Below are 24,273 nucleotides of genomic sequence, written 5' to 3'. Positions count from 1 at the left end.
GAGGATATCGGAAAAGACCCAACCGAGAGGGTGGTTGAGGATTTGAAGAAAACACAGATCAACGAGACTGATCCTGATAGGTATTTTCTAATTGGGGAATCACTGCCAGAAGAGGAAGAAAATGAACTGATTAGTTTTTTGAAAACTTATGTCGATGTATTTGCTTGGACACCAGAGGAGATGCCTGGGGTAAATGCAGATGTTATTTGCCATCACTTGAATATAGATCCACAGCATAAACTGGTCATTCAAAAGAAACGAAGGGCAGCCGTACAGCACGTTGACGCTGTAATCGAAGAAGTGGATCACTTGTTGGAAGCCAAGGCAATAAGGGAAGTTTATTATCCAGAGTGGCTATCAAATACTGTTGTCGTCAAGAAAAAGAACGAAAAATGGCGCGTATGTGTTGACTTCACAGATTTAAACAAGGCGTGTCCTAAAGACAGTTTTCCTCTTCCAAGGATTGACCAGTTGGTTGATGCAACAGCGGGATATGGACGGATGAGTTTTCTCGATGCATATCGAGGATACCATCAAATTGCAATGTTTGGGCCAGATCAGGAGAAGACGTCTTTTATTACACCACGAGGGTTGTACTGTTATAATGTCATGCCTTTTGGATTGAAGAATGCAGGGGCAACGTATCAGAGACTGGCGACCATCATGTTTAGAAAATTGCTCGGCAAAACTATGGAGGTCTACATAGATGACATGGTGGTAAAGAGTAAATCTGGGCAAGGCCATATTGCAGATTTGAGAGAAGCTTTCGAGATTTTGAGGAAATACAAGTTGAAACTCAACGCCTCGAAGTGTGCGTTTGGAGTCGGCTCTGGAAAGTTTTTGGGCCATCTTGTAACTCTAAGGGGAATAGAGGCAAATCCCGACCAGATAAAAGCCTTACAGAATCTGGAAAGTCCTCGGACAACGAAAGAAGTCCAACGATTAACTGGGATGGCAGCAGCTCTTAATCGATTTATTAGCCGATCAAGTGACAAGTGCAGACCTTTTTTTCAGTTATTGAAGAAAAGGGAAGGGTTCGAATGGGGAGCAGAATGTGAACAAGCCTTTCAGGATCTAAAGGGATATTTGGCCTCTCCTCCCCTTCTTTCGACTCCAGAAACAGGTGAGTCTCTGATTTTATACTTAGCTGTTTCTGAGCATGCTGTAAGTGCAGTACTTTTAAGAGATAAGGGATCCGAGCAAATCCCAGTTTATTATGTGAGCAAAACTTTGTTAGATGCCGAAACAAGGTATTTGCCCCTCGAGAAATTGGTCCTAGCACTAAGGACAGCAACTAGAAAATTGCCACATTATTTCCAGAGCCATAAAGTTGTGGTCTACACCGAGTTCCCATTAAAATCACTGCTCCGAAAGGCAGATTTCTCGGGAAGGATCTCAACTTGGTCCGTTGAGTTGAGCCAATATGACATCGACTATCAGCCGCGCACAGCAATCAAAGGCCAGGTGTTGGCAGATTTTGTGGCAGAGTTCTCACCTACGGTTGCACCTCTGCCTCCTACGAGAAAGGAGTGTGAAGCAAAGTCTCCTGTAACGAAGAAACAGGCGTTAGCCGAACAAGATCCCCTGGAATGGAAGCTGTTTGTTGATGGGTCAGCTTGCAACACCGGTTCGGGTATTGGAGTTGTGCTTTTACCCCCTGAAGGGTCAATGTTAGAATTATCTGTTCGGCTAGGGTTCAATGCATCAAATAATGTGGCAGAGTATGAGGCACTCTTAGCTGGTTTGAGAAGTGCAAAAACCCTAAAAGCTGAACGAGTTAGGGTGTATTCTGATTCACAGCTCGTGGTCCATCAACTGTCCGGGCAATATGAAACCCGGAGCGAGAAGATGGCGGCATATGTACAGGTGACCAGAGATCTACTTGATACCTTCGAAAGGGTGTATATTGAACAGATAAGTTTTGGGAAGAATGCTCATGCAGATTCATTGGCATGGTTAGCCGCAGCTGTGCCATCTGAGTTTAAAAGAAAAATAGCCGTAGAGTATTTGGCTGAGCCGAGCATTGGCAGAAGTGTAGAGATGGTCTTGGACGTGAACCAAGGACCAAGTTGGATGGACCCAATAGTGGAGTTTTTACGAGATGAAGTACTCCCTTTGGACAAAAAGGAGGCACATAAAATCAGGACCAAATCTGCTCGGTTCTGGTTATCCCCAGAGGGAAAACTATATAGGAAGTCTTTTACAGGACCCTACTTGCTTTGTGTGCATCCTGAGATGGTGCAAAAGTTCCTCCACGAAATTCACGAGGGGACTTGTGGAAGCCATGCTGGTGGTCGGTCCATAGCCCACCGAGCAATCACCCAAGGGTATTGGTGGCCGTACATGCAAGAAGATGCTAAGGTGTACGTAAAAATTTGTGAGAAGTGTCAGAAATTTTCACCAATGATTCGAACACCAGCCGAGGACTTGGTGCCACTGACAAGTCCCTGGCCGTTTGCTCAATGGGGAATGGACAAAGTGGGTCCACTACACAAAGCAACTGGGAATCGAAAATTCCTATTAGTTGCAACAGATTACTTCACTAAATGGATTGAGGCTGAGCCGTTGGCCAAGATTACTGAACCTATGATAGAAAGGTTTGTGTGGAAAAGCATCATAACTCGCTTTGGGGTACCCTATTCGTTGATTACAGACAATGGGTCGCAATTTCAGAAGAAATTCAAAACTTTCTGTGCCCAGTATGGGATAAGAAATTATTACTCGACTCCAGCCTACCCTCAAAGCAACGGACAAGCAGAGGCTTCGAATAAAACAATCCTTGATGGGATTAAGAAACGTTTGGATAAAGCAAAGGGGAAATGGCCCGATGAATTGCCATTGGTCCTATGGGCATACCGAACAACGCCTAGGAGGTCTACGGGAGAGACCCCCTATTCATTGGCATATGGAACGGAGGCTGTTATTCCATTGGAAATAGGTCTGCCGACCAACAGGACCACTTTGGTTGAAAGTGGAGGAAATGACAGAGCCTTGGAGATTGAGTTAGACTTTGCCGAGGAACGACGAGAACGGGCCTTGGTGCACTTGGCCTCATAGCAAGAGCAGCTCATCAAAAGTTATAACAAGAATGTACACCCACGAGAGTTTGGTGTTGGAGACCTTGTGCTACGAAAAGTGCTCGGCAATACTAAAGTGGCTAATGAGGGAAAGCTAGGGGCAAATTGGGAAGGCCCATATCGAGTTACAGAAATCGCGGGCATTGGGGCTTATCGATTGGCGGACTTGGACGGGAACCCAGTGCCAAGACCTTGGAATGTCCATAATCTGAGAAAGTTTTTTATATGAATAAATTTTTATTTTTGCACATCGTGATTGTGTGAGAGTTACGAATAAAACTCTCTTATGTTCTATTTTTGTTATTTTAGCTACAAAGGGTACGAGTAACGCCCTCTTGAGTTTTACAGTTTATGAATGATCGTTACTTTCTTAGTATAAACTGCAGTTCTCGTGGTATTTGTTTTAAATATGAATTACGAAATTGGTTTCCCTCATTCGTATTGGGGAGCAGGGTATAGGATATCCATTTAAAGTACGTGACACTTGAACACAAGTTCGAAACACTTGTGTAAATTTCAAACATTTAAGTACGTGAAACTTAAAACAAAAGTTTAAGTACGTGAAACTTAAACTCAAGTTTAAGTACGTGAAACATTAATCACTGCTTATCAACTTTTAAGTACGAGACACTTGAACGCAAACACAAGTACGAAACACTTGTGTGATGTTCTAAGTACGTGACACTTAGAGTGTGAGAACACTTGTTTGGAATTTAAGCCATGAAATATCCAAGTACGAGAAACTTAACATTGCATACGAATACATGCATACAAACATACGAATATATGCACAAACAGTCCACAGCATACGAAAATATGCACAAACTTGGAAAGCATACGAATATATGCATAAAATACGTGACACTTTAGCCGATAGAAATATGTGGATTAAGTATCTTGACAGGAATCATTCAAAACACAGATATAAAGAAAGGCAGAGCTCATTCATCTTCTGTGAGATCTTGGACAGCAGCAGGAGTAATTATAGGAGCTACTGGAGCAACCAGCTCTTCTATGGGATTTTCATCTCCAAGTTGACCATCACTGACTTCCTTTTGGCCAGGATTGGTCATATCAACTTGAGGCTCCACTTCAGACGCAGGTTGCTCAGCAGACACGTTCACCTCCTGCTCATCATTCATCTCTTCTGCAATATCCTCCTCTTGACTGGCAGCACTGGGTAGTTCAATATTGGTCCAGAGAGGAGATGATTCTGGAATCTCAGCTTTGGCAAGGTAAGCTGTCCAAGAAGCCACCCAGACTTGGTCTTGTATCCCAGGCATTTGGCTTGTGTAACTTTCCGTGGCCACCTTGATCCCTTCGTTGTATCCCTTCTCAAATGCAGCTTTGGTCTCATTCTGACTCGCCTCGAGTTCCTTCAGCGTCTGATTTAGGCTGTCCATAGTCCCCTTCAGTTGTCCCTTTAAACCATCAGCCACTCCCAAGGCTTGGTTTCTTTCTCTCTCAAGCCTGATGATGGTGCGTTGAAGCTTGTTGTTCTCACCGACCAGTTTGGCACGTTGGGGCTCAGATTGGCTGAGTTTTTGAGCCATGGCCACCATTTTTTGCATCACCTGGAAACGTTCAAAACAGTTAAACAAACGCTATGGTATACTATGGTTTACAAAAGTGAAATTTTACCTTGGCATTGTGAGACATGAATGAGCTTAGAAGGTTGTCAGGCGAGCTCGCCACCTCCTTCTGCATATCTCCTGGCAGCAGAAAAGCTTGAGACAAGGCAAGGGCAGTGCCTTCTGACTCAACACTGTCCCGAGCAGTGATAGCTCGGTTCCCGTGTGAGAATGGAGGAGCCCAGAGGGGAGCAGGTGATGAGGAGGATGTAGGGGGTCTTTCTTGAGTTTCCTCCACTCGTTGACGTTTCTCACGGTGAAGGGCTTCAATCTCTTCAAGGGAAAATCCTGGGGGAGCATCTGTTTGAGTTTGAGGGCGACGACCACGACCTTGAACACTTTGGCCCCGACCACGACCTCGACCAGGAATGGTGAGGAGGCTGCCCAAGTCAATCGGCTGGTTCATCTCTGAAGTTGAGAAGGTACGGCCGCTGGAAGACGAGTTGGATGTCGAACTGGAAGCTTCCTCAGCAAGAGGGATTGGTTCGTCAGAGATCGGAGGTGTCCGAGAACGCCTTTCTTCTTGTTCGGGAACTGGTCTTGAAGGGCCAGCTATTGCAGGGGTATCAGCTGCTCGGGTTCGCCGATCAATAAACCCACCGTATGAAGCTTTGTAGCTGAGAAGCACTTGAGCTGCTCTTGCTCGGCCTGCAAGGTATGTCCCTTCGCCGTTGAATGCAAGTACTCGTCTGATATCAGCTACGTGAACTTGTGGGGTTATGATGTTATAACCACGGTTGATATTTGATGCTGAAACAAAGCACAAGTAATTAGAAGCACGAAAAAGCTCTCCCTATGAAAAAGGACAACACATATGAAACTAGGGAAAAGCACTAACGTGGGCTCCCGAATATGTGAGGGGCATGAAAACCAATCACTTGGTCGTCCTCATCTCTGGGTTCGAAGTTGCCCGTAACGATCAGAAAGTCATCATCATCCCCTCGAGCAGAGTCAGGGAGTTCAAGGACTAGCTTTTTTCTAGAATCCCTACTTTTTAGATAATAAGTAAGGGCATCCCCAGTTCTGGAAATACTGTATAGATGGTGAATATCATACAGGCCTAGCGAAGTCCCTAACATTTGGTTTAAGGTATTTATGCCCATAACTACCCTGAAGAAATTAGCAGAAACCTGCATTGGCGAAAGCCTGTAATACGCTAAGACTTGGCGGAGCAGAGGGGCTAGGGGAAACCTAACTCCGCCTTCAACGACGGCTACTACTGGAATATGAAGGGTGTCAAAATCGAAGCTTTCACGAATGGCATCCTCAGGAGCCAAAACAGTAGCTACGTTGTCAGGAATCCCATATCGAGCTCTAAAACTAGCCATGGTTTGAGGAGTATTACAATGTCTACGAAATCTCCCCATTACCAGAAAACCTTTTGGGGTTCTTTGAAGTATAAAGAAAGGGGACGATGAAACCCTAACGAAAGATTGTGAACAATCTACCAAGAGAAAAAGAGCAGTAAGGAGAGGAATGATGACTTACGAAAAATAGTCGATTGAATCCCTAAAAGCAGAAAGGAGGAGGTCTTGAAATGATGAACAGAGCTTCAATGGCAGGTAAACCTTGAAATCGCCTCTTTCTGCTGAGGAAGTCTAAGAGAGAGATTGAGATTTTTGAAAATGGGACGAAAACCCAAAAATACCCCAAAAGTGGGTGGCGTACGTGAAACGTCATCCCAGACGCCGTTTGAGCGTTCCGTTTTCCCATAAACACGTCTGTTCGTATTTAATGAAACGCAATACGATGATCGACGCGTGTAAAGGTTAGGGCTAAAAGCCTGTGACGGCCACAAGAAAAGATGATTTTTTCTTAAGCAAAGTGATGAAACATTGCACCAATATGTGAAATAGGGTGCAGAAACAAAGTGAATTTGTTCGGTTAAAAGCTTTACTCGTCATCTGAGTAAAATATAAACGAGCAAAGCTGGGGAGCAATTGTAGGGAGGTATTCCCGAACAGGTGCAAAATGAGCCCGAGCACGGTCAACAAAGGGTCAACGCACTGTGGACCACTGATATAAGAAGTCAATGGTCCAGAGAGGTTGTACGATTCTCGGTACAATAACATGAGACGTTATTGGACCAGATACAAGGAAAATGACATGAGATGCCACTATTCATAGAAACTTGTTCGGCAAGAGAGAGCCGAACAAGTGGAGAGTTCCTTACAAAGGATATGGTTCAAATTGTTTCCTTAGGACCAGTAACACGTGAGGTAATTGGTCTAGGCCATCTGTTCGGCCATGAGATGGCCGAACAGAGAGAGAAGTACTATTTGAGGGAACATTCCGGAAGAGTCCAGAAACAGTGGTATTCCGTTAAGGAATAAGATCCCGAGAATATAGGGTCTGAGAAAGATACCCAATAAGAATGGGATGTTCGGTCAGTAATGGAAAAGAATCCTAAAAGGACTCTTTTCCATAAATTGATAAAGGAAACGAGAATCCTTGATATCCTGGGTTTCCTATACGAGTTGGGAATCCTATGGCAATAGGGATGCTTGGGCACCAAGCATCCGAATGTCTATATAAACAGAGCAAGCCTAGAGGTAAAAGGTACGCAATACACTGCAATCTTATTGCTTTCCTACTGATAATTAGGGTTTGATCATTAGTACGAAATACTAACAAAGGCATCGGAGGGCCTTTGCCACGAGAGGCAAAGGTGCGCTCACTCCTTGTCTGTTTTGCAGGATAAGGGTTTCTCTGACGAATTAGGGTTACGTTCAAGAGGCACGAGGAGCCGCTGCATTCCAGTGCTGTTCAAAGCACTACTTGAATTTATCCACCTACAACGGCTCAAGATGTACTGTACTCGGAAATGATTCTATACACATCTGTATCCGCATTTATATTTGAATATTTATGTCGGTATCATTTTTGCTTTCAAAATGGTACAAGATAATGTGACTTTCATGAGTCAATTAAATCCCCCCAGATGGTAACTTAAAGGATTTTTGTTAGCATGAAATGGATAATATAAACACTCGTTTTGTTGCAAAAGGGGTGGGGGATTAGGTCTAGGTCCTTTTCACATTCAGCTGGCCGACAGAAGTGTTGGAAAAATGTATGCATATTAATTTGTTGGAAAATTATATGTATTACAATTATATATTTATTTTGATGATTGTCAGAGAATCAGATTAATTATTTTGATGATGTTTTTATATTTATCGCCAAGTCATTTTCGGACTAATTTTCTCAACCTTGTAAAATTGCTTTAAGTCTCCTGAATTCAAAGTTTAATATCTTCAAAGACTTAGTAAGCTCAATACATGCTTTAAACGGAATTATTCAGATGAATTTTTGAGCTACAGGTTGACGAACAGGATGACAGGCCGGCTGTCTGAACAGAAGAGGTTGTCAACCGGACTTCACTGGATGACAGACTGGTTGAGAAAGTGGACGACCTTCCGGACGACCGGCAGTATATTTTTTGCAGATTTTTGCAGATCAGTAAAATCCCAATGGCTATATTTTTCCAAAATTTGCTCTCCAACGGCACCAGTAATTTACTAATGGCTAGTTGGTGGATGGATCACTATATAAGGATTGAAGAATACATTGATGAGTACCAAGTCAAGCACAATCAATTCATATCATTCCAAGAGCAAATTCTCCAAAGATCAAAGCTTACAAATCTCCTTGTTCTTCCATTTTCATATTTTTCTTGAGAGAAATTGTGTACAAGTTGTGAGCGATAATATTTCATACTTTCTCCACAAACTTGTAAATCCTAAGTGAGTGTTTGAGTCAAACACTTGAAAGCTTAGAAGACCAAATTCGGATTGAATTTGGGTGTTATTGTTTTTGAGAGCTTTCGGAGAAAACTCTTGCGGATGCACTAGCTCCTCGGGAAAGCTAGGGGATAAGGTTGTTGTAAGCACCCGCAAGACTTACTACTTGTAATCTTTTTGAAGATTAGTGGAACCTTCAAGTAGTTGCTTGAGGAGAAGTGGACTAGGCCGGACCGTGGATAAATCCGGGCCGAACCACTATAAACGGGTTCTATCTCTCTAACTCTCTCTTTTACTTGCTTGTATTATCTTGAATATATTGTTAGAGAATAATTTTTAAATTGGTAATTTCTTTTACAACCCTATTCACCCCCCCCCCCCCCCCCCCCTCTAGGTTGTCTTTTTGGGTAACAAGAAGATTTTGGAGATCCCATAAACATGATCAACTTTGGTGTAGACACCCTATTCTGGACTGTCCAGATTAGTTTACTTACGGTCTTTGATTTTCCAATGATGATTAAGGTCAAGAACATCCCGAGGTTGTTAGTGTGTTTGAACTTTGAGCGTTCCGAACCTCATTTAAACCCTTTCGAACCCCTTTTCAAATCCTTCAAGCCAGAACTGAATGGCCTCAGTAAAACCCTATTGGCTTAAGTTGGCACTGTGTTGGCGTGCGCTGGTAAACTGCTACGTGTCAGTCATCGACCATTGACCGGGTTTTCACTGGCGCATGCAGGTACAGGAAGGGCATACGCCCGGTCAAAGCCAATCAAATCACATTTATTCAACCACGTGCATAAGACTTTTGAGTCACCCCAGTACGCTGTACATTCCTCTGATGATTGTACACGGGCAAAGGATGTTCCCCCCTCTCTCTTACACCTTCCATCAATTAGTCCCATGCATTTAATGCATGTGATGCTCCCTCTCTAACCCAACTAGCCCTAAACCAGTCTTGTGACCACACCTCCTCTCTAACCCCTTTGGCCTATATATACCCCCTTGCATTTATATGCAAGGGGTGAACCACCATAAAATCTTTAAGTCTTTCTTTTTCTCATTTTTCCTTAGTTCTTTGCTTCCTCTTTCTTTCATCCATTGAAAGAGCAAGCAAGGGTCTTTCTCTTATATACCACAGCATCCTTACACTCATCATCCACCTCTCAAACCTCAAGTTCAAAGCTCAACCCATCATCAAACTCAAAACCAAAGGTATACCACATTTTGTAAGCTTTTTGTTCTGACCCCTGAGGGGGGCTGGCAGGGTCAAGGCTGGTAATCAATACCAGTCCTGGCCCTAAAGCTAGTAAGGTTTCAAAGATCGTGCATAGCCAACATTGGTGCACGCCAGTAAGTTCAAGCCGTACGCCAGTTATGGCAGTACGCGCAGTACTGGCGTGTGGATCAATGTTTAACTATTTTCTGCTTTTCTTTCTATTTTATCACCTTACTGCATGTTAAAAAACCAATTTATTGCTTTTTGTATTTAGAACTGTGTAGTTGTTTATTCATTTATTTTGCTTTGGAATGTCACTGGGGTCCTTCTGGTCATGTTCCAGAGCCCAGAAGATGCAAAGCCAAGCATTGGACAAAGAAGTATAACTAGCATACGGTCACCATTGACTGGCGTACGGCAGTAAGATCTAGTCCAGTGGCTGGCCCTTGCATGGCAACTAGGCCTTGGCCTCTGTTTACTTCCCCACACTGTTTATGGGGTGTTCTGTTCATTTTATGTCTCTAAATATATTTCTGCTATCTGTAACTACTTAATATCTGCTTTATAAACTGCATGGTTTGTCCTGGGTGTGCACTGGTCCTTTCTAGAGCCCAAAGGGGTTGAAAATTGAAGCTGTGGGTTTAGGTTTACCGGCACATGCCAGTCCGGGTGTGGTGTACGCAGGTCATCTCTGTATGCAGTGGCATGGCCAGTGCATACAGGTTTATTCCTGTGTGCATTATTCCGGATCAGCGTGTTCTAGTTTGTTTAAAATGCTCACAGGTGCTTATTCTCAATCTATTGTGTTTTTAGATAAATCATCCATTACATTCTATCACATTACAAACTTGTCATCATTTTAATTCCCTTTAATTGTTCCCCGCCCTAATTGGCTAAAAAAATGATTAATGAGAGAAAAATGCAAACGTTTTTATAAAATGCCCGAGTAGAGACCGATCTTCGGATTGGGCGAAAGGGAAGCCATAAAACCCTTCCCCTCTCGTAACTTGGCTCCCGAACCTCAGATATCGAAGGTGACGACGGTCCAGTCTGCAAAGCCTTTTTCAAATCAAAACGTAACAAACGTTTCAAGTTCGGTTCCTTGGGTGCTTCACCGCTAAAACCCGAGTGGCGACTCTGAATTGTAGCGTTTCGTCGCGCTTTTCCAAAAAAGGTGCACTCGATTTTATACATAAATAAAATTTCAGGGGCTTGTGCCCACATTTGGGTTGTTCCTTTCTCGTATGTTTTAACATTAAAAAAGCACTCCAACTGATAAAATTTCCAACAAAATTTTGTTTAAGTCAGCAAAACCAGCTATTCAATAGTCTGGTGTTAATCGGCATTTATAATGTCAAGGTGACAAATTTTGGACTTGTATTAAAAGGGAACTAGCATAAAACCCGTGCTATGCATGGAAAAGATCCATGAACCCGTGTTATATTAGTGATTTGATTGATAGAACCATTTTCATTCTTAAGTGAAAATCTTGACATATTTGAACTCGTGCTATACTAGTGATTCGATTAATAAAGCCATTTTTATTCTTTAACTAAATGGTACCTAAAAAAGAAAATCTTGAATGAAAAATATTGTGGGATAATGGTATATGAAAATGTGATTATGTCATATAACAAAAAAATGCACGTGCAAGCACAAACTTTAAAACTGTTTTTCCATCTCCAAATTTTAGTCCAGCAACCAAAATTGTGTACTTGAAAATTAGAATAAAGTAGTTTTATGCTTAAATTTTGAATTTCCTTCTAACTAATTAAGGATCGGAATTGCAGCACAGTGATGTAAGCTCGTGCCCACCCACCACTAATATCAAAAAAGATTAAAAACTCTATTTGTTCTTTAAATTGGTGCAAAAATATTTGAGACATTAGGCACATTGTTCGTGAACGAATTTGCCCATTTCATCAAGCTAGTGATTTTGTGTGCTCAAAGAGTTTACTTTTATTTTCATGACTTTTTTTTTTTTTTGCAAATCATTGTAAATGTATATGTAAACGTGTTTCGGCTCCGAAATGGCTCAAAGACTGAGCGGGCGTGCCAGGACTTGTCGCGTCCAACGTAAAGGACTGAGTGCCCCTTTTCTGGCTTCTCAACCGTGAAGGCGATAGTGCTGCAACCTAAGGGCTGGATTGCAGTGAAGGTCCGTGGTTTTGCCTCTACAAGCGAGGACTTATTAATTTCCTTACCGTGTAAGAAAAGAAGTAACAACGTAAGAATAACTTTATTATATCGTAATAATAAAGTTGGGGGTACAAGAGAGATAGGAATAACTTTGTTATGTCGTAATAACAAAATTGGGGTACAAGAGAGATAGAAATGAGGGAGAAATAAGATAGTTGTTTCGCTGAGAAGGTGTTGGTATCAAGCGTTGAGCTTGATTGGTGTGTGAACTTTTTTTTCTTCTTTGCTTCTAGTATTTATCGGCCACGGCATTGCATGCAAAAGGATTTGCTGGCCTTGTTCTCGTGATGACACGTGTCCCATGTAACTCCTCCACTTGTGCATTTTATGGGATAATGGGCAGTTGCTGTAAGTTGCCCATGTAATTCTCTTTATCGTGGGAAGTTACTGGGAGTTGACAAAGATCATGGGCCACCTCATTCTCTTTTTCTGTGGGCATTAACGAATAATAGGCTAATTTGACTACGTCAAATAGCCATGTGGCAGCCACTCCCATTTCTTCGTTCTTTTGCTCCTCATGGGTCTTTATCAGATTCAAAACAAATGATAATGGGCCTTGTGAATACAAAGCCTAATTCACTGATTGGGCCTTGACTTGAACTTATAATTAATACGACCCATGGTCCCTGATTTCAAAGCATAACTAGATTGGATTAAAACTAATCGGGTGTAGGGAGGTATTCCCGAACAAGTCCAAGAAGAGCCCGAGCACGGTGAAGTAAAAAGTCAACACACTGTAAACCAGCGACATGAGAAGTCAATGGACCAGAGAGGTTGTACGATTCTCGGTACAGTAACACGAGACGTTATTGGACCAAATACAAGGAAAGTGACATGTGATGCCACTGTTCAGATACATTGTTCGGCAAAGAGCCGAACAATGAGGAAAGCATATGGTCTCCATTGTTTCTTAAGGACCAGTTACATATGAAGTAACTGGTCCAGGCCATCTGTTCGGCCATGAGATGGCCGAACAAAGAGAGAAGTCCTATTGAAGGGAACATTCTAGAAGGGTCCAGAATCACCGGTATTCTGTTAAAGGGTGAGATCCCAAGAATATAGGATCTAAGAAAGATACCCAACGAGTATGGGATGATTGGCTTGTTATGGAAAGAGTCCTACAAAGATTAAGGAAATAAACTGATAAAGGAAACGAGAATCCTTGATATCCTGGGTTTCCTATTCGAGTTAGGAATCCTAGGGTAACACGGATGCTTGGCCAGCAAGTATATGCAAATCTATAAATATGAGGTAAACCTAAAGGCAAAAGGTACGCAATACATTATTTTCTGATTGCTTTCCTACTGACAATTAGGGTTTGATTGCTAGTACGAAATACTAACAAAGGCATCGGAGGGCCTTTGCCACGAGAGGCAAAGGTGCACTCACTCCTTATCTGTTTTGTAGGACAAGGTTTTCATTGACAAAATAGGGTTACGTTCAAGAGGCACGTGAAGCCGCTGCATTCCAGTGCTGTTCAGAGCACTACTTGAATTTGTCCATCTACAATTGGCGCCGTCTGTGGGAAACGAAAGAGTTCCCTTTAAAATACGACCATGGTGGAAGTAGATCCAGCAACGCCACACGACCCAAAGGATGTGTTAGTTGGAGGAGGGGATAAGTCTCCACTCGGGGCTCCGAGAAAGCCCGAAGGAGGACACAAGAGGACCACGAGTAAGGGCCACCCCCTTACTATCCACGGCAACTCCAAAAATAGAGATGGAGAGACGGCATCGAAGTCCACGAGAAGGACTAAATCCCATCGAGGGGATGAATCGATTGCACACTCCAGAAGTGTATACCGTAGCGAAGACGTTCTTGATAAGAAGAGACAAGAGATTGAGAAGTATGCTCGTTTGATTAAAAAACGAGAACATGAAATCAGAGAACTAGAGAGAATCAGAGAACATCCGGAGGACTCCGGACTATCTCGAAGAAATTCTAGAGGCAGTGAATACGCTTTGGTACAGTACCAAAAGGCTCCTTCACGAGGAAGGAGGAGCAGAAGCAGAAGTCTGACCCCAAGGCGACATAAAGCTTCTCCACAAAAAGGAAGGAGCAAGATCCGAACACCCGAGCGAAGGAGGGTATCTCCGAGAAAGAGGAGAAGCAGAGGTCGAAGCTCTACCCCCGAGGAGGAAGGGAGTAGGAAACATCATAGGGACAGGTACGAGAGACCTGATTCCGATTGGGAAAGAATTAGATCCAAGAAAGGACCAGAGGATGAAGCCATGACTGCACGGGAAGCAGCACGGAAAGCACTTCAGAATGTAGCATCCTCCCCTTTTGCAAACAAGTTACAGGAGGCTAGATTGCCGACCAGGGTAAAGCACGGAACATTTATCCTCTATGAGACAGATGCTGATCCCGTGGCCCATATACAGCATTACCAGCAAGCAATGTTTATGCATGAAGGAGATGATGCAATCATGTGCAAAATGTTCCCGTCGAGTTTAGGGAAGGTTGCTTTGTCCTGGTTCCACAGATTGGGCTCACGCTCCATCCGAACATGGGTGCAGTTGGCCGAGGAATTCACTGCACGGTTCTTGACGAGCAGGAAAGCTCCCAAAACCTTTGAGAGTCTTTCTTTTATGAAGCAAGGAGAGGACGAGCCGATCAGGACTTATGCAAAGAAGTACTGGGAAACCTTTAACGAGATTGAAGGATGTAGTGAAGAATACGCAATAGCCACGTTCAAAACAGGCTTACCTGTTCGGGGGGAACTGCGTAAGTCTCTAAACATGAGTCCCGTGCAGACATTGGCAAAATTAATGGAGAGAATTGAGCAGCACGCCAGGAACGAGGATGACATCCTATGAGAGGATGGTAAGTTGGCCGCCGAGCAAGTAAAGGGACCTATAAAGAAAGCTGACAAGCCAGAGCCCAAAACTTATCGTGAAAGAAAAGATTATGGGCAGGCGAAGAAAGAGCAGTACAAGGATAAACAAGCCCCGGATCCCAAGTCATTCTTTTCCATAAACACGGTTTGGAAAGAGCCCATTTACAGGATTCTTTATCAAATAAAGAATCAACCTTATTTCAAATGGCCCCTGCTTCTCGTCGCAACCTAACCTCTTAGAAATAGGTTTGCACCCCAAGCGTAGGGCTAGGTCGTTGATAGCATATAAACCGGAAGACCGGATCGTTCCTACAGAGAAATCTTCTTTAGCGAATTTGGAATAGAAGTTGCTTAAAGATTGCGGCGTTCAAGCGGCCAACTTTAGAGTTTGGATTCGATTGACGAAATTAAACTTGGAAATAAACTAGGTTAAGATGGTCGAGTCAAAGGGATTGATTTACCCACGACTTAGCCATCAAACGGTTTCCTCATCAAACTCATGAATGGACCGAAACCGTCCGGATCCACTAGACGAATTAAAAGCTGAAGACTACTTATAACTTAATTCAAAGCTCTAATTCAAATTGAACTCATTTAACGCAAGTGAGAGACGAAAAAAGATCGTTCGCACGCGTAGGATTATCAAGCTCGTAGCACAAGGCGATAGACTTCATTGATCAAAGAAGCCACCAATCCCCATGATCAAAGCTAGAAATCATGGGTTTAATTCATTCAAAACCTTGAGATTAAGCTAAAGTTAAGAGAAACCATTTAATGGACTAATCCATAGGGTGAACCTCACCCCATGACCGAACCGATTATCTACTCACTCATAATAAAAAGACTAGAAAGCATGCTAAGAAAGGTAAACATGATTAACCGATAGAATTGAAAACAAACTTGATTTATATAGAGATCTCACTAGTGGCTACAACATTAACAAACGAGAATTAATCATCCAACCACTACTTACTTGAGTTGTTGAGGAATTGAATGCAAGAACTTGAAGGCAATAACTAAGGAGCTCTAGAACATAAAAGACTTAAAGTGTAAAAGAGTACATAATGGCCAAATATGGCATAAAAAGCTATTTATAGGCCTAAACAATCAGCCATACAAAGGACCAAAAGGCCCCCAAAATATCCCAAAAACAAACTAGAAGTAGAAACTTTCTATTAATAGAAGGTTGAAATGTTCAGCACAAAAAGCTGCTGGCCGAAGGGCATTGGTACCAATACCTAAAAAATGAGGTATTGGTACCAATCCAACTGTCTTCTAATTCGGCATGATGGTACCAATACCTAAAAAATGAGGTATTGGTACCTCTGTGTGAAAACAGCAGAACAGGGTCAGCTTGGGCCATCATGCCTTGTCGTGCCCCGACGGCCTTCCAATGCTTCATTACATGATCAACGAGACTTGGCGGAGGTATGCCATGTGGCCTTGGTCCCACGGATGTCCTCGGAACCATCATTGATGCGTTTGCCTCATTTGATACACTTTGGCTCACTCCTCGCCAACCTTGTCCTCCGGCCAATCTCCGAGGCTTCTTGTGGCACCGTTAGGCTCCGGTGACAATGACCATATGCCGCCGGGCACTTGAACTCTTGGTGACATACCGGAACGTTCCTTGGCGTACAAAATCACCTTATTAGCACGTTTTTCCTGAAATACACACAAAAATACCTTACGTGCAATATCGCATAAAAACGATTACTTAAACATATAAAAGCTACAAATTAGAGGATTAAAGCCCCAAGATTATACAATCTTGGGTGCTAATCACACCCCCCAACTTGAACTTTGCTAGTCCCTAGCAAACATAATATAAAAACTTAACAAACTTAAAACTTAACAATCCTTCCGATAACACAACTAAGGAACATGCTCATACCTTATCCAAACTAGCAAGAGTTCAAAAATCATAGTTCATCTATACCACAACTCGCAGCTAGATACAAAATGAATAACTAAGTACAAAGCATGTCCCAAGCAAGTAACAAAAGGCTTGTATTTACATCCAAAGAGAGGATACGCCAATATTGCAAACACACGCACCCACTAGCAGCCATATCCCACAAAAAGTGCTCGAAAAGTAGGCGATAGTGAACAAAAATGCTATGCCTCATATGTGGAGAGCACTTTGATACCGAAGTAATAAATAAGCAACTAACAACTATATTAACGAAAGGAAACATGCCACAAGCTAACTATGCTAAACATCAAATATTGAATCAACAAGGAATCAAGGCGTAATAAGGATCAACGGAGGACTTCATTAGCATATAATGACCTTGGTTAACAAAGAACGGTTAGCAAAATGGGTGGCGGCCATATCTAGCTTGGTTATCTACCCTTAACCGCCACCGATACCAAAAATTTCCAAGTCAAAGGCCACACGCCGGCCTAACAAAAACTTGCATATCTTTCTAGATAAAGTTCAACTAAAACAAAGACAATAAAAAAATAAGACAAGAGGTGGGATGTCAACCACCGTACACCCCGACCAAGTAGAGGGATTTTCTAACTCTAGAACCACCGACACTAGTCCTCATCCTCACCACTGTCAACCACAGCCTCATCCGGTGGTGCCTCATAATTCACCTCATCATTTGAGTGTTGGGTATGCCAATTTAGCTCGTGTCTAAGCTTCCCAACCTCTCTAGCCAGCTGCCTTCTCTCCTTCTTATCCTTGATTTTGATGGGTTAGGGCTTGAACCTTTGAAAACCCTTGTGATTTGTTGAAGAACCATGGTAATTGATGGAGAAGATGCAAGATTTGGGAGTGTTTATGGAAGATTTGGTGGTGTTTGGAAGTATTTGGGCCTTTTGATCTCCTGGAAATGTCAAAATACCTTTGGTACCAATACCACAGAATTAAGGTACCAATACCAAACCAACTGTCTTCCACTGGATAGAGATGGTACCAATACCAGGTTTTTGAGGTACCAATACCTTTTGCTGGTTTTCTGCAGAAACTACTTCCTTGGCCATTTCATGTTCCGACTCCTTGTAACTCACCCGAAACACCTCCAAACCATATGCAACATAGTAATACACCTTCCGAACCACCCTCCGAACATCCGGATCCCTAGGTTAATGAGAAAAATGTAGGACACGGACTAGGATACAAAATAGGACGAGGGGACACTTTTGTGGTTTAATCAATCAAAGAATGCCTTGAATCACTTCCAAAGTACGCCATAGATTCCATAACCGATTCAACATAGATATCAAACACAACCAGGCATGAACATGAGATTATAAACCTAACTAAGAGTTTAAGACCAAAAATGATGGGATATGGGTAAAACTTACTTAAAAACACACTCAACACCTAGATCACTCATCTTTTAATCATGCAAATGAGTTGAGATGTAGATAAACACTCAAGATCACATAAAACTCTTGCCATTTAAGAACTCAATGAGCATGCGCCTAGTTATGTTATACCAAAAATTATGTACCACGGAAGGATTGCACTAAAAAAAAAAAAATGAAAAATTTTAACCAAAATAATAAAAGCATATATATAGAATATATATATCTCTCCCCCCAACTTAAAATGAGCTATGTCCTCATAGCATGGAGAACAACAGTATTGAGAGAGAAAGAACAAAAAAATCATACCTCCGGGGGAATGTCAACCCCCGTATACCTCGACCAAGTTGGAGGCTTTTGCGTCATCGTCTCCTTTTGTCATACGAACAGCTTCCAAGGTCGACTCCTTCGGCTCTTCCAACGGAACCACAGCTAGTCACACAGGGTCATGGTCAAAGCTTTATTGGACTAACAACCGCGACACGTAATCGCACCCATGCTTAGGGCTCCTGAATGCCGCATTCACTCCAACTTTAGACCCAATCCACCAAGGCTGGTGTGGTAGCATGTTCACCCTGCAAAAGACTTAAGCTCGAACTACCTACTAAGAGACAAATGACATTAGAACCGCCCGGCTCGTGTTATCCGGGCGCCAACAAACATATATACAAAAGAAAAATTAAGAAACACCACCCGATTTTCACGCAATCTTACGAGTCATACTTTTCTTCCCGTGTCTCACCGGCGAGGTAAGACACGGGTGGCTATACTAGACCGTCACATTTGTTACATCAACGCCCGAAGTAAAATTTACCGCCTGACCTCGCCAAGCAATTAAGCCCAGCGTTCCCTATGACCGAAACAAAGTGAGACAAGACAGAGCCTAGCGCCAAAGCACGGGAATATCAAGTCTCACCCAAAGACCTAAACTGCCCCCGATAGGGACATATCTAGTGAGCATGGATCGTTAACGGCAAACTACTACAAAGAAGGACTAATTAAAGCCCGATACAATGATGCATTGATGAAATCTCTTAATGAGAAAAAACCAAAACTAAACAAACATGCAAATATGTACAAGAGACGAAACATTGCCCTTACTAACCGGAGCTGGGCACACGATCCTTTTTTTAGTAGCGGCGTGCGGAGCTACAAATACCCAAGTCAATGGAGGGTACCCCCTACCCGGGGGCCGGGTCCGACAAACAGTTAAGTTCAGCGGTTACGCTTGCGCTCCCCGTGCAAAGTTAGTTCAAAACAAGCTAAGAAACAAGAGCATCAGAATAAACGGGATCGCCCAATTCCTCATCAGGCTCGCCAATTTCAAAATGACCAAGAAACGGCTTAAGCCGTTGGCCGTTAACCTTAAAAACATTCCCACTGGATTCATTCTCAATCTCTATGGCCCCGTGAGGGGCGACAGATTTAACAACATAAGGACCAGCCCAACGGGACCTTAACTTGCCTGGAAACAGATGCAATTTAGAATTGTACAAAAGCACTTTTTGGCCTATTTCAAAGTTCTTTCTAAGAATTGTTTTATCATGCATAGCTTTGACTTTGGTTTTATAAGAACTAGAGCGATCATAAGCATCAGACCTTATTTCTTCGAGTTCATTGAGTTGAAGCTTCCGCTTAGCACCAGCAAGCGGCATGGAGGCATTCATTTTCTTGATCGCCCAATAAGCTTTGTGCTCCAATTCCACCGGAAGATGGCAAGGCTTTCCATAAACGAGCCGATACGGCGACATTCCCAACACGGTTTTGTAAGCAGTACGATAAGCCCACAAGGCGTCGATCAGCCGAAGTGACCAATCTTTGCGGTTTGGATTAACCGTTTTCTCAAGGATGCCCTTGATCTCCCGATTAGCTAGCTCAGCTTGTCCATTAGTTTGGGGATGATAAGCCGTCGATACCTTGTGCACAATGGCATATTTCCTCATCAAAGCCGTAAACGACCTATTACAGAAATGCGTGCCTTGGTCACTGATTATAGCTCTTGGCATCCCAAACCGTGCCAAAATGTACTCTCGGAGAAATTCGACTACAACCTGAGCATCATTGGTACGAGTAGGGATTGCCTCCACCCACTTGCTGACATAGTCGACGGCAAGCAAAATGTAGAGGTAGCCGAATGATGTAGGAAAAGGCCCCATAAAATCGATGCCCCAACAGTCAAAGACTTCAATGATTAGGATGGGATTTTGGGGCATCTCGTTGCGTCGGGTGATCTTGCCCAAAGCTTGACACCGGTCACAAGACCTAGTATACTCGAACGTGTCTTTGAACAAAGAAGGCCAATAGAAACCGCATTGCAAAATTTTAGCCGCGGTTTTCTTGAAAGAGAAATGGCCACCACAAGCCTCCTTGTGGCAAAAGTTTATAATACTCTGATGCTCAGAATCCGGAACACATCGCCGAATAATCTGATCTGGACAGTACTTAAACAAATAAGGATCATCAAAAGAAAACCTTTTCACCCTTGAAAGAAACTGCTTCCGCTCTTGAGAAGTCCAATGTGTCGGAAGTAACCCCGTTACCAAATAGTTGACAATATCTGCGAACCACGGGGTACTTGAGACACCAAAAAGTTGCTCATCCGGGAAAGTATCGATGATTGGAAGTTTAGATGTACGATCCTCAAACTCCAATCGTGATAAGTGGTCGGCCACCACATTTTCCACTCCCTTTTTGTCCTTGATGGTAAGATCGAACTCTTGGAGCAAGAGAATCCATCGAATAAGCCGAGCCTTAGCGTCTTGCTTGGTGAGCAAGTACTTGAGGGCAGCATGATCCGTGTAGATGACAATAGGCGAACCAATCAAGTAGGAGCGAAATTTATCCAAGGCAAAAACTACCGCGAGCAGCTCCTTTTCAGTGGTGGAGTAATTCATTTGAGCATCGTTCAATGTTTTGCTCGCGTAGGAAATAACGCAAGGCTGCTTCTCCCTCCTTTGGCCTAAAACAGCCCCGACGGCGTAGTCACTCGCGTCGCACATAAGTTCAAATGGGAGGTTCCAATCGGGACTTTGCACAATAGGCGGAGTAGTAAGGCGTGACTTAAGCTTCCGAAAAGCTTCCTCACAATCATTCGTCCACTCAAAAGGGACGTCTTTCGAAAGCAGATGGCATAATGGCCGAGAAATAGCACTAAAGTCCTTGATAAATCTCCGGTAGAAACCGGCATGCCCGAGGAAGGAACGGACATCCTTGATGCATTTGGGAGTAGGGAGGTTGGCGATGAGATCAATTTTTGACTTATCAACCTCAATGCCCTTCGATGACACGATATGGCCCAACACGATGCCTTGCGTTACCATGAAATGGCATTTCTCCCAATTTAGAACAAGGTTCTTCTCCTCGCATCGTTCCAACACCTTATCAAGATTGGCTAGACACGACTCAAAAGAGTCCCCAAATACCGAGAAATCGTCCATAAAGACCTCAACAATCTTCTCCACCATGTCACTAAAAATACCCATCATACACCTCGAAAAAGTGCCGGGAGCATTGCACAAGCCGAATGGCATGCGCCTATAAGCAAAGGTCCCAAACGGGCAAGTAAACGTAGTCTTTTCTTGGTCAGCCATGGCGACCTCAATCTGGTTATACCCTGAGTAGCCGTCTAGAAAGCAATAGAAGGCATGTCCAGCTACCCTTTCCAAAATCTGATCAATGAACGGGAGAGGGAAATGATCCTTACGGGTTACCGCATTTAGCTTGCGGTAATCAATGCAAACACGACACCCGGTGATAGTCCGGGTTGGCACAAGCTCATCTTGGTCATTCTTTACAACTGTTACCCCCGACTTTTTAGGCACCACCTGGATAGGACTCACCCATTGAGAATCAGCAATTGGGTAGATTATCCCCGTATCCAACAATTTCAACACCTCCGCACGCACTACATCCTTCATAATAGGATTCAACCGTCGTTGTGGTTGGCGCGATGGCTTCACATTATCGTCAAGATAAATGTGATGAGTACAAAGGGAAGGAGAAATCCCTTGTATATCGGCTATAGTCCACCCAATAGCCTTGCTACGCCGCCGTAATAATGCAAGCAACTCCAACTCTTGAAGATTCTCAAGAGTTGAGGATATCACCACCGGAAAAGTTTTGTTGTCGCCAAGGTAGGCATACTTCAAATGGTCAGGTAGGGGCTTCAAATCAAGCTTAGGCGGCTCGACACTAGATGGCAAAGTTTTTCCCTCAATTAGTGGCAACTTCTCAAAGGTAGGAATCCACGGTTCCGCCCCACAAACTTCCTCCTCGTCTAGCAAGGAACAAAGATTCGCAACTTCCGGCGATTCCAAAAAATCGGCTTCCTCGGCGGTAAGACATGCCTCCAAATCATCCTTGGATAAGAGTTCATCCACATGATCTTGAACTAATGAATCGATACAGTTGACACCTTGAACATCATCATCATCTCCCATTTGACTCCCAACGTTGAACATATTGACCGCCATCTTCATATTGCCGAAGGACATGTTCAATAGCCCATTCCGACAATTGATTACAGCATCCGAGGTTGCTAGAAACGGCCGCCCAAGAATAACAGGAGTAGACAATGGCGATGAAGACGTCGGGCAAGTATCCAATACAACAAAATCCACCGGATATACAAATTGATCAACTTGGACCAATACATCTTCCACCATACCACGAGGAATTCGGACACTCCTATCCGCCAATTGAAGAGTAACCCGTGTAGGCTTCATCTCCCCCAAACCCAACTCTTGATACACCGAATAAGGTAGCAAATTGACACTCGCACCCAAATCCAAAAGAGCTTGCTCTACTCTCTTACCCCCAATAGTAATTGCAATTGTAGGACATCCGGGGTCTTTGTATTTAGGTGCAAGATCTGTTTGGAAAATTTGGCTAACTTGCTCGGTGAGAAGCACCTTTTTGTGCACGTTGAGCTTGCGCTTCTGAGTGCATAGATCTTTCAAGAACTTGGCATAAGAAGGAATTTGCTTGATAGCATCCATTAACGGGATGTTAACATTTACCTTTTTGAACACGTCAAGAATATCGGCATCCTTGGATGGGTGAGCCGGCTTTTTCAGTCGGGAAGGATAGGGCGCAGGAAAGGGAGAGACTTGTGGGCTTGGAGTGGTGTCGGCCTCATTTGAAACTTGAACGGGAGATTCCCCGTCTTCCTCCGGAGATGACTTGGGAGATTCCCCAAGCGTTGTAGAACTTGTTGATGTCGAAGCTGGTTCTAAGATAGGTGTAGCCGGCGGATTGACAACGAGATTGTCAACCGCCTTGCCACTCCTTAGAGTGATAATTGCTTGAGCTTGCTCGGGCGGTGGTATGGAAGAATTACCAATGAGAAGTTGACCTTGTGGATTGGCTTGTGGCTGGGTCGGAAACTTTCCCTTTTCTTGTTGGAGAAGCCCTATAGATGTGGTTATCTTTCCCATTTGGTTCTTCAACTCCCCCATCATTTGGGTGTTACTCTCATTGTAATTCGATTGAGCTTGCATGAAGGATTGGAGAGTGTCCTCCAAAGATCGCCTTGGCGGGGGTTGATATTGGTTAGATCCTTGAAACGGGCCGGATGGTGCGAAACCTGGCGGTCCTTGTGGAAAACGAGGCTGCCCTTGGCCTTGAGCAGACCACCATGGTTGCATTTGAGAACCGGGAGGTGCTTGAGATGGTCCGCCTTCAATCTGATTGTTCCAACGGAATCCCGGATGTTGTCGTTGACTTTGGTTGAAGTTTTGGGGAAAAGATTCAAACCGTTGGTTTACCGCACTAACTTCTTCGAGCGGAAGGTTGAGGTTACCGTAATGATGTCTGAAAGTGGGAATAGACAAGCAATTGTCAGTGGAATGGCCCGATGTTTCACATATAGCACACATCTCCTCTACCGCTTGCACTGCCTTAACTTCCTTTACCCCTTTCAACTCCAACTTCTCCAACTTTTGTGCTAGTTGCTCCATCCGTGTTTCGATAGCATTGTGCTCATTTATGGAGAACTTTCCGGAGCCACCGGGACCTTGGCTAGCCATAGCTCTATCACCAGCATCTTCATAATTCCAAGTCAAAGACTTCTTGGCCAACTCATCTAAGTAATCCCAACCGTCATCGGGTGACTTATTCATGAATCCTCCGGAGCACATGGTGTCGAGCAGTTGCTTGCTTTGTTGCGTGCAGCCCATATGGAAGTAGTGAATCAGTTGATACAAGGCAAAGTTATGGTGAGGAACCGCAGAAAGCAAATCCTTGTAACGCT

General features: G+C 43.5%; 1 protein-coding gene across 1 annotated transcript in view; it reads right to left on the bottom strand.

Annotated features, from left to right (window-relative positions):
* Positions 1-19,285: 19,285 nt before the first annotated feature.
* The window catches only part of LOC131309500 (uncharacterized), a 28,326-nt gene continuing 23,338 nt past the window's right edge, over positions 19,286-24,273 (bottom strand). Inside the window, exon 8 of the mRNA XM_058336123.1 lies at positions 19,286-21,648. Coding sequence (XP_058192106.1) covers positions 19,286-21,648 — 2,363 coding nt within the window. The remainder of the gene's footprint in view (positions 21,649-24,273) is intronic.

The sequence above is a fragment of the Rhododendron vialii genome, chromosome 12a, assembly GCF_030253575.1.
Source record: "Rhododendron vialii isolate Sample 1 chromosome 12a, ASM3025357v1".
Taxonomy (NCBI): Eukaryota; Viridiplantae; Streptophyta; class Magnoliopsida; order Ericales; family Ericaceae; genus Rhododendron; species Rhododendron vialii.
Note: the sequence above shows the minus strand (reverse complement) of the source record. Positions and strands in the feature narration are given on the sequence as shown.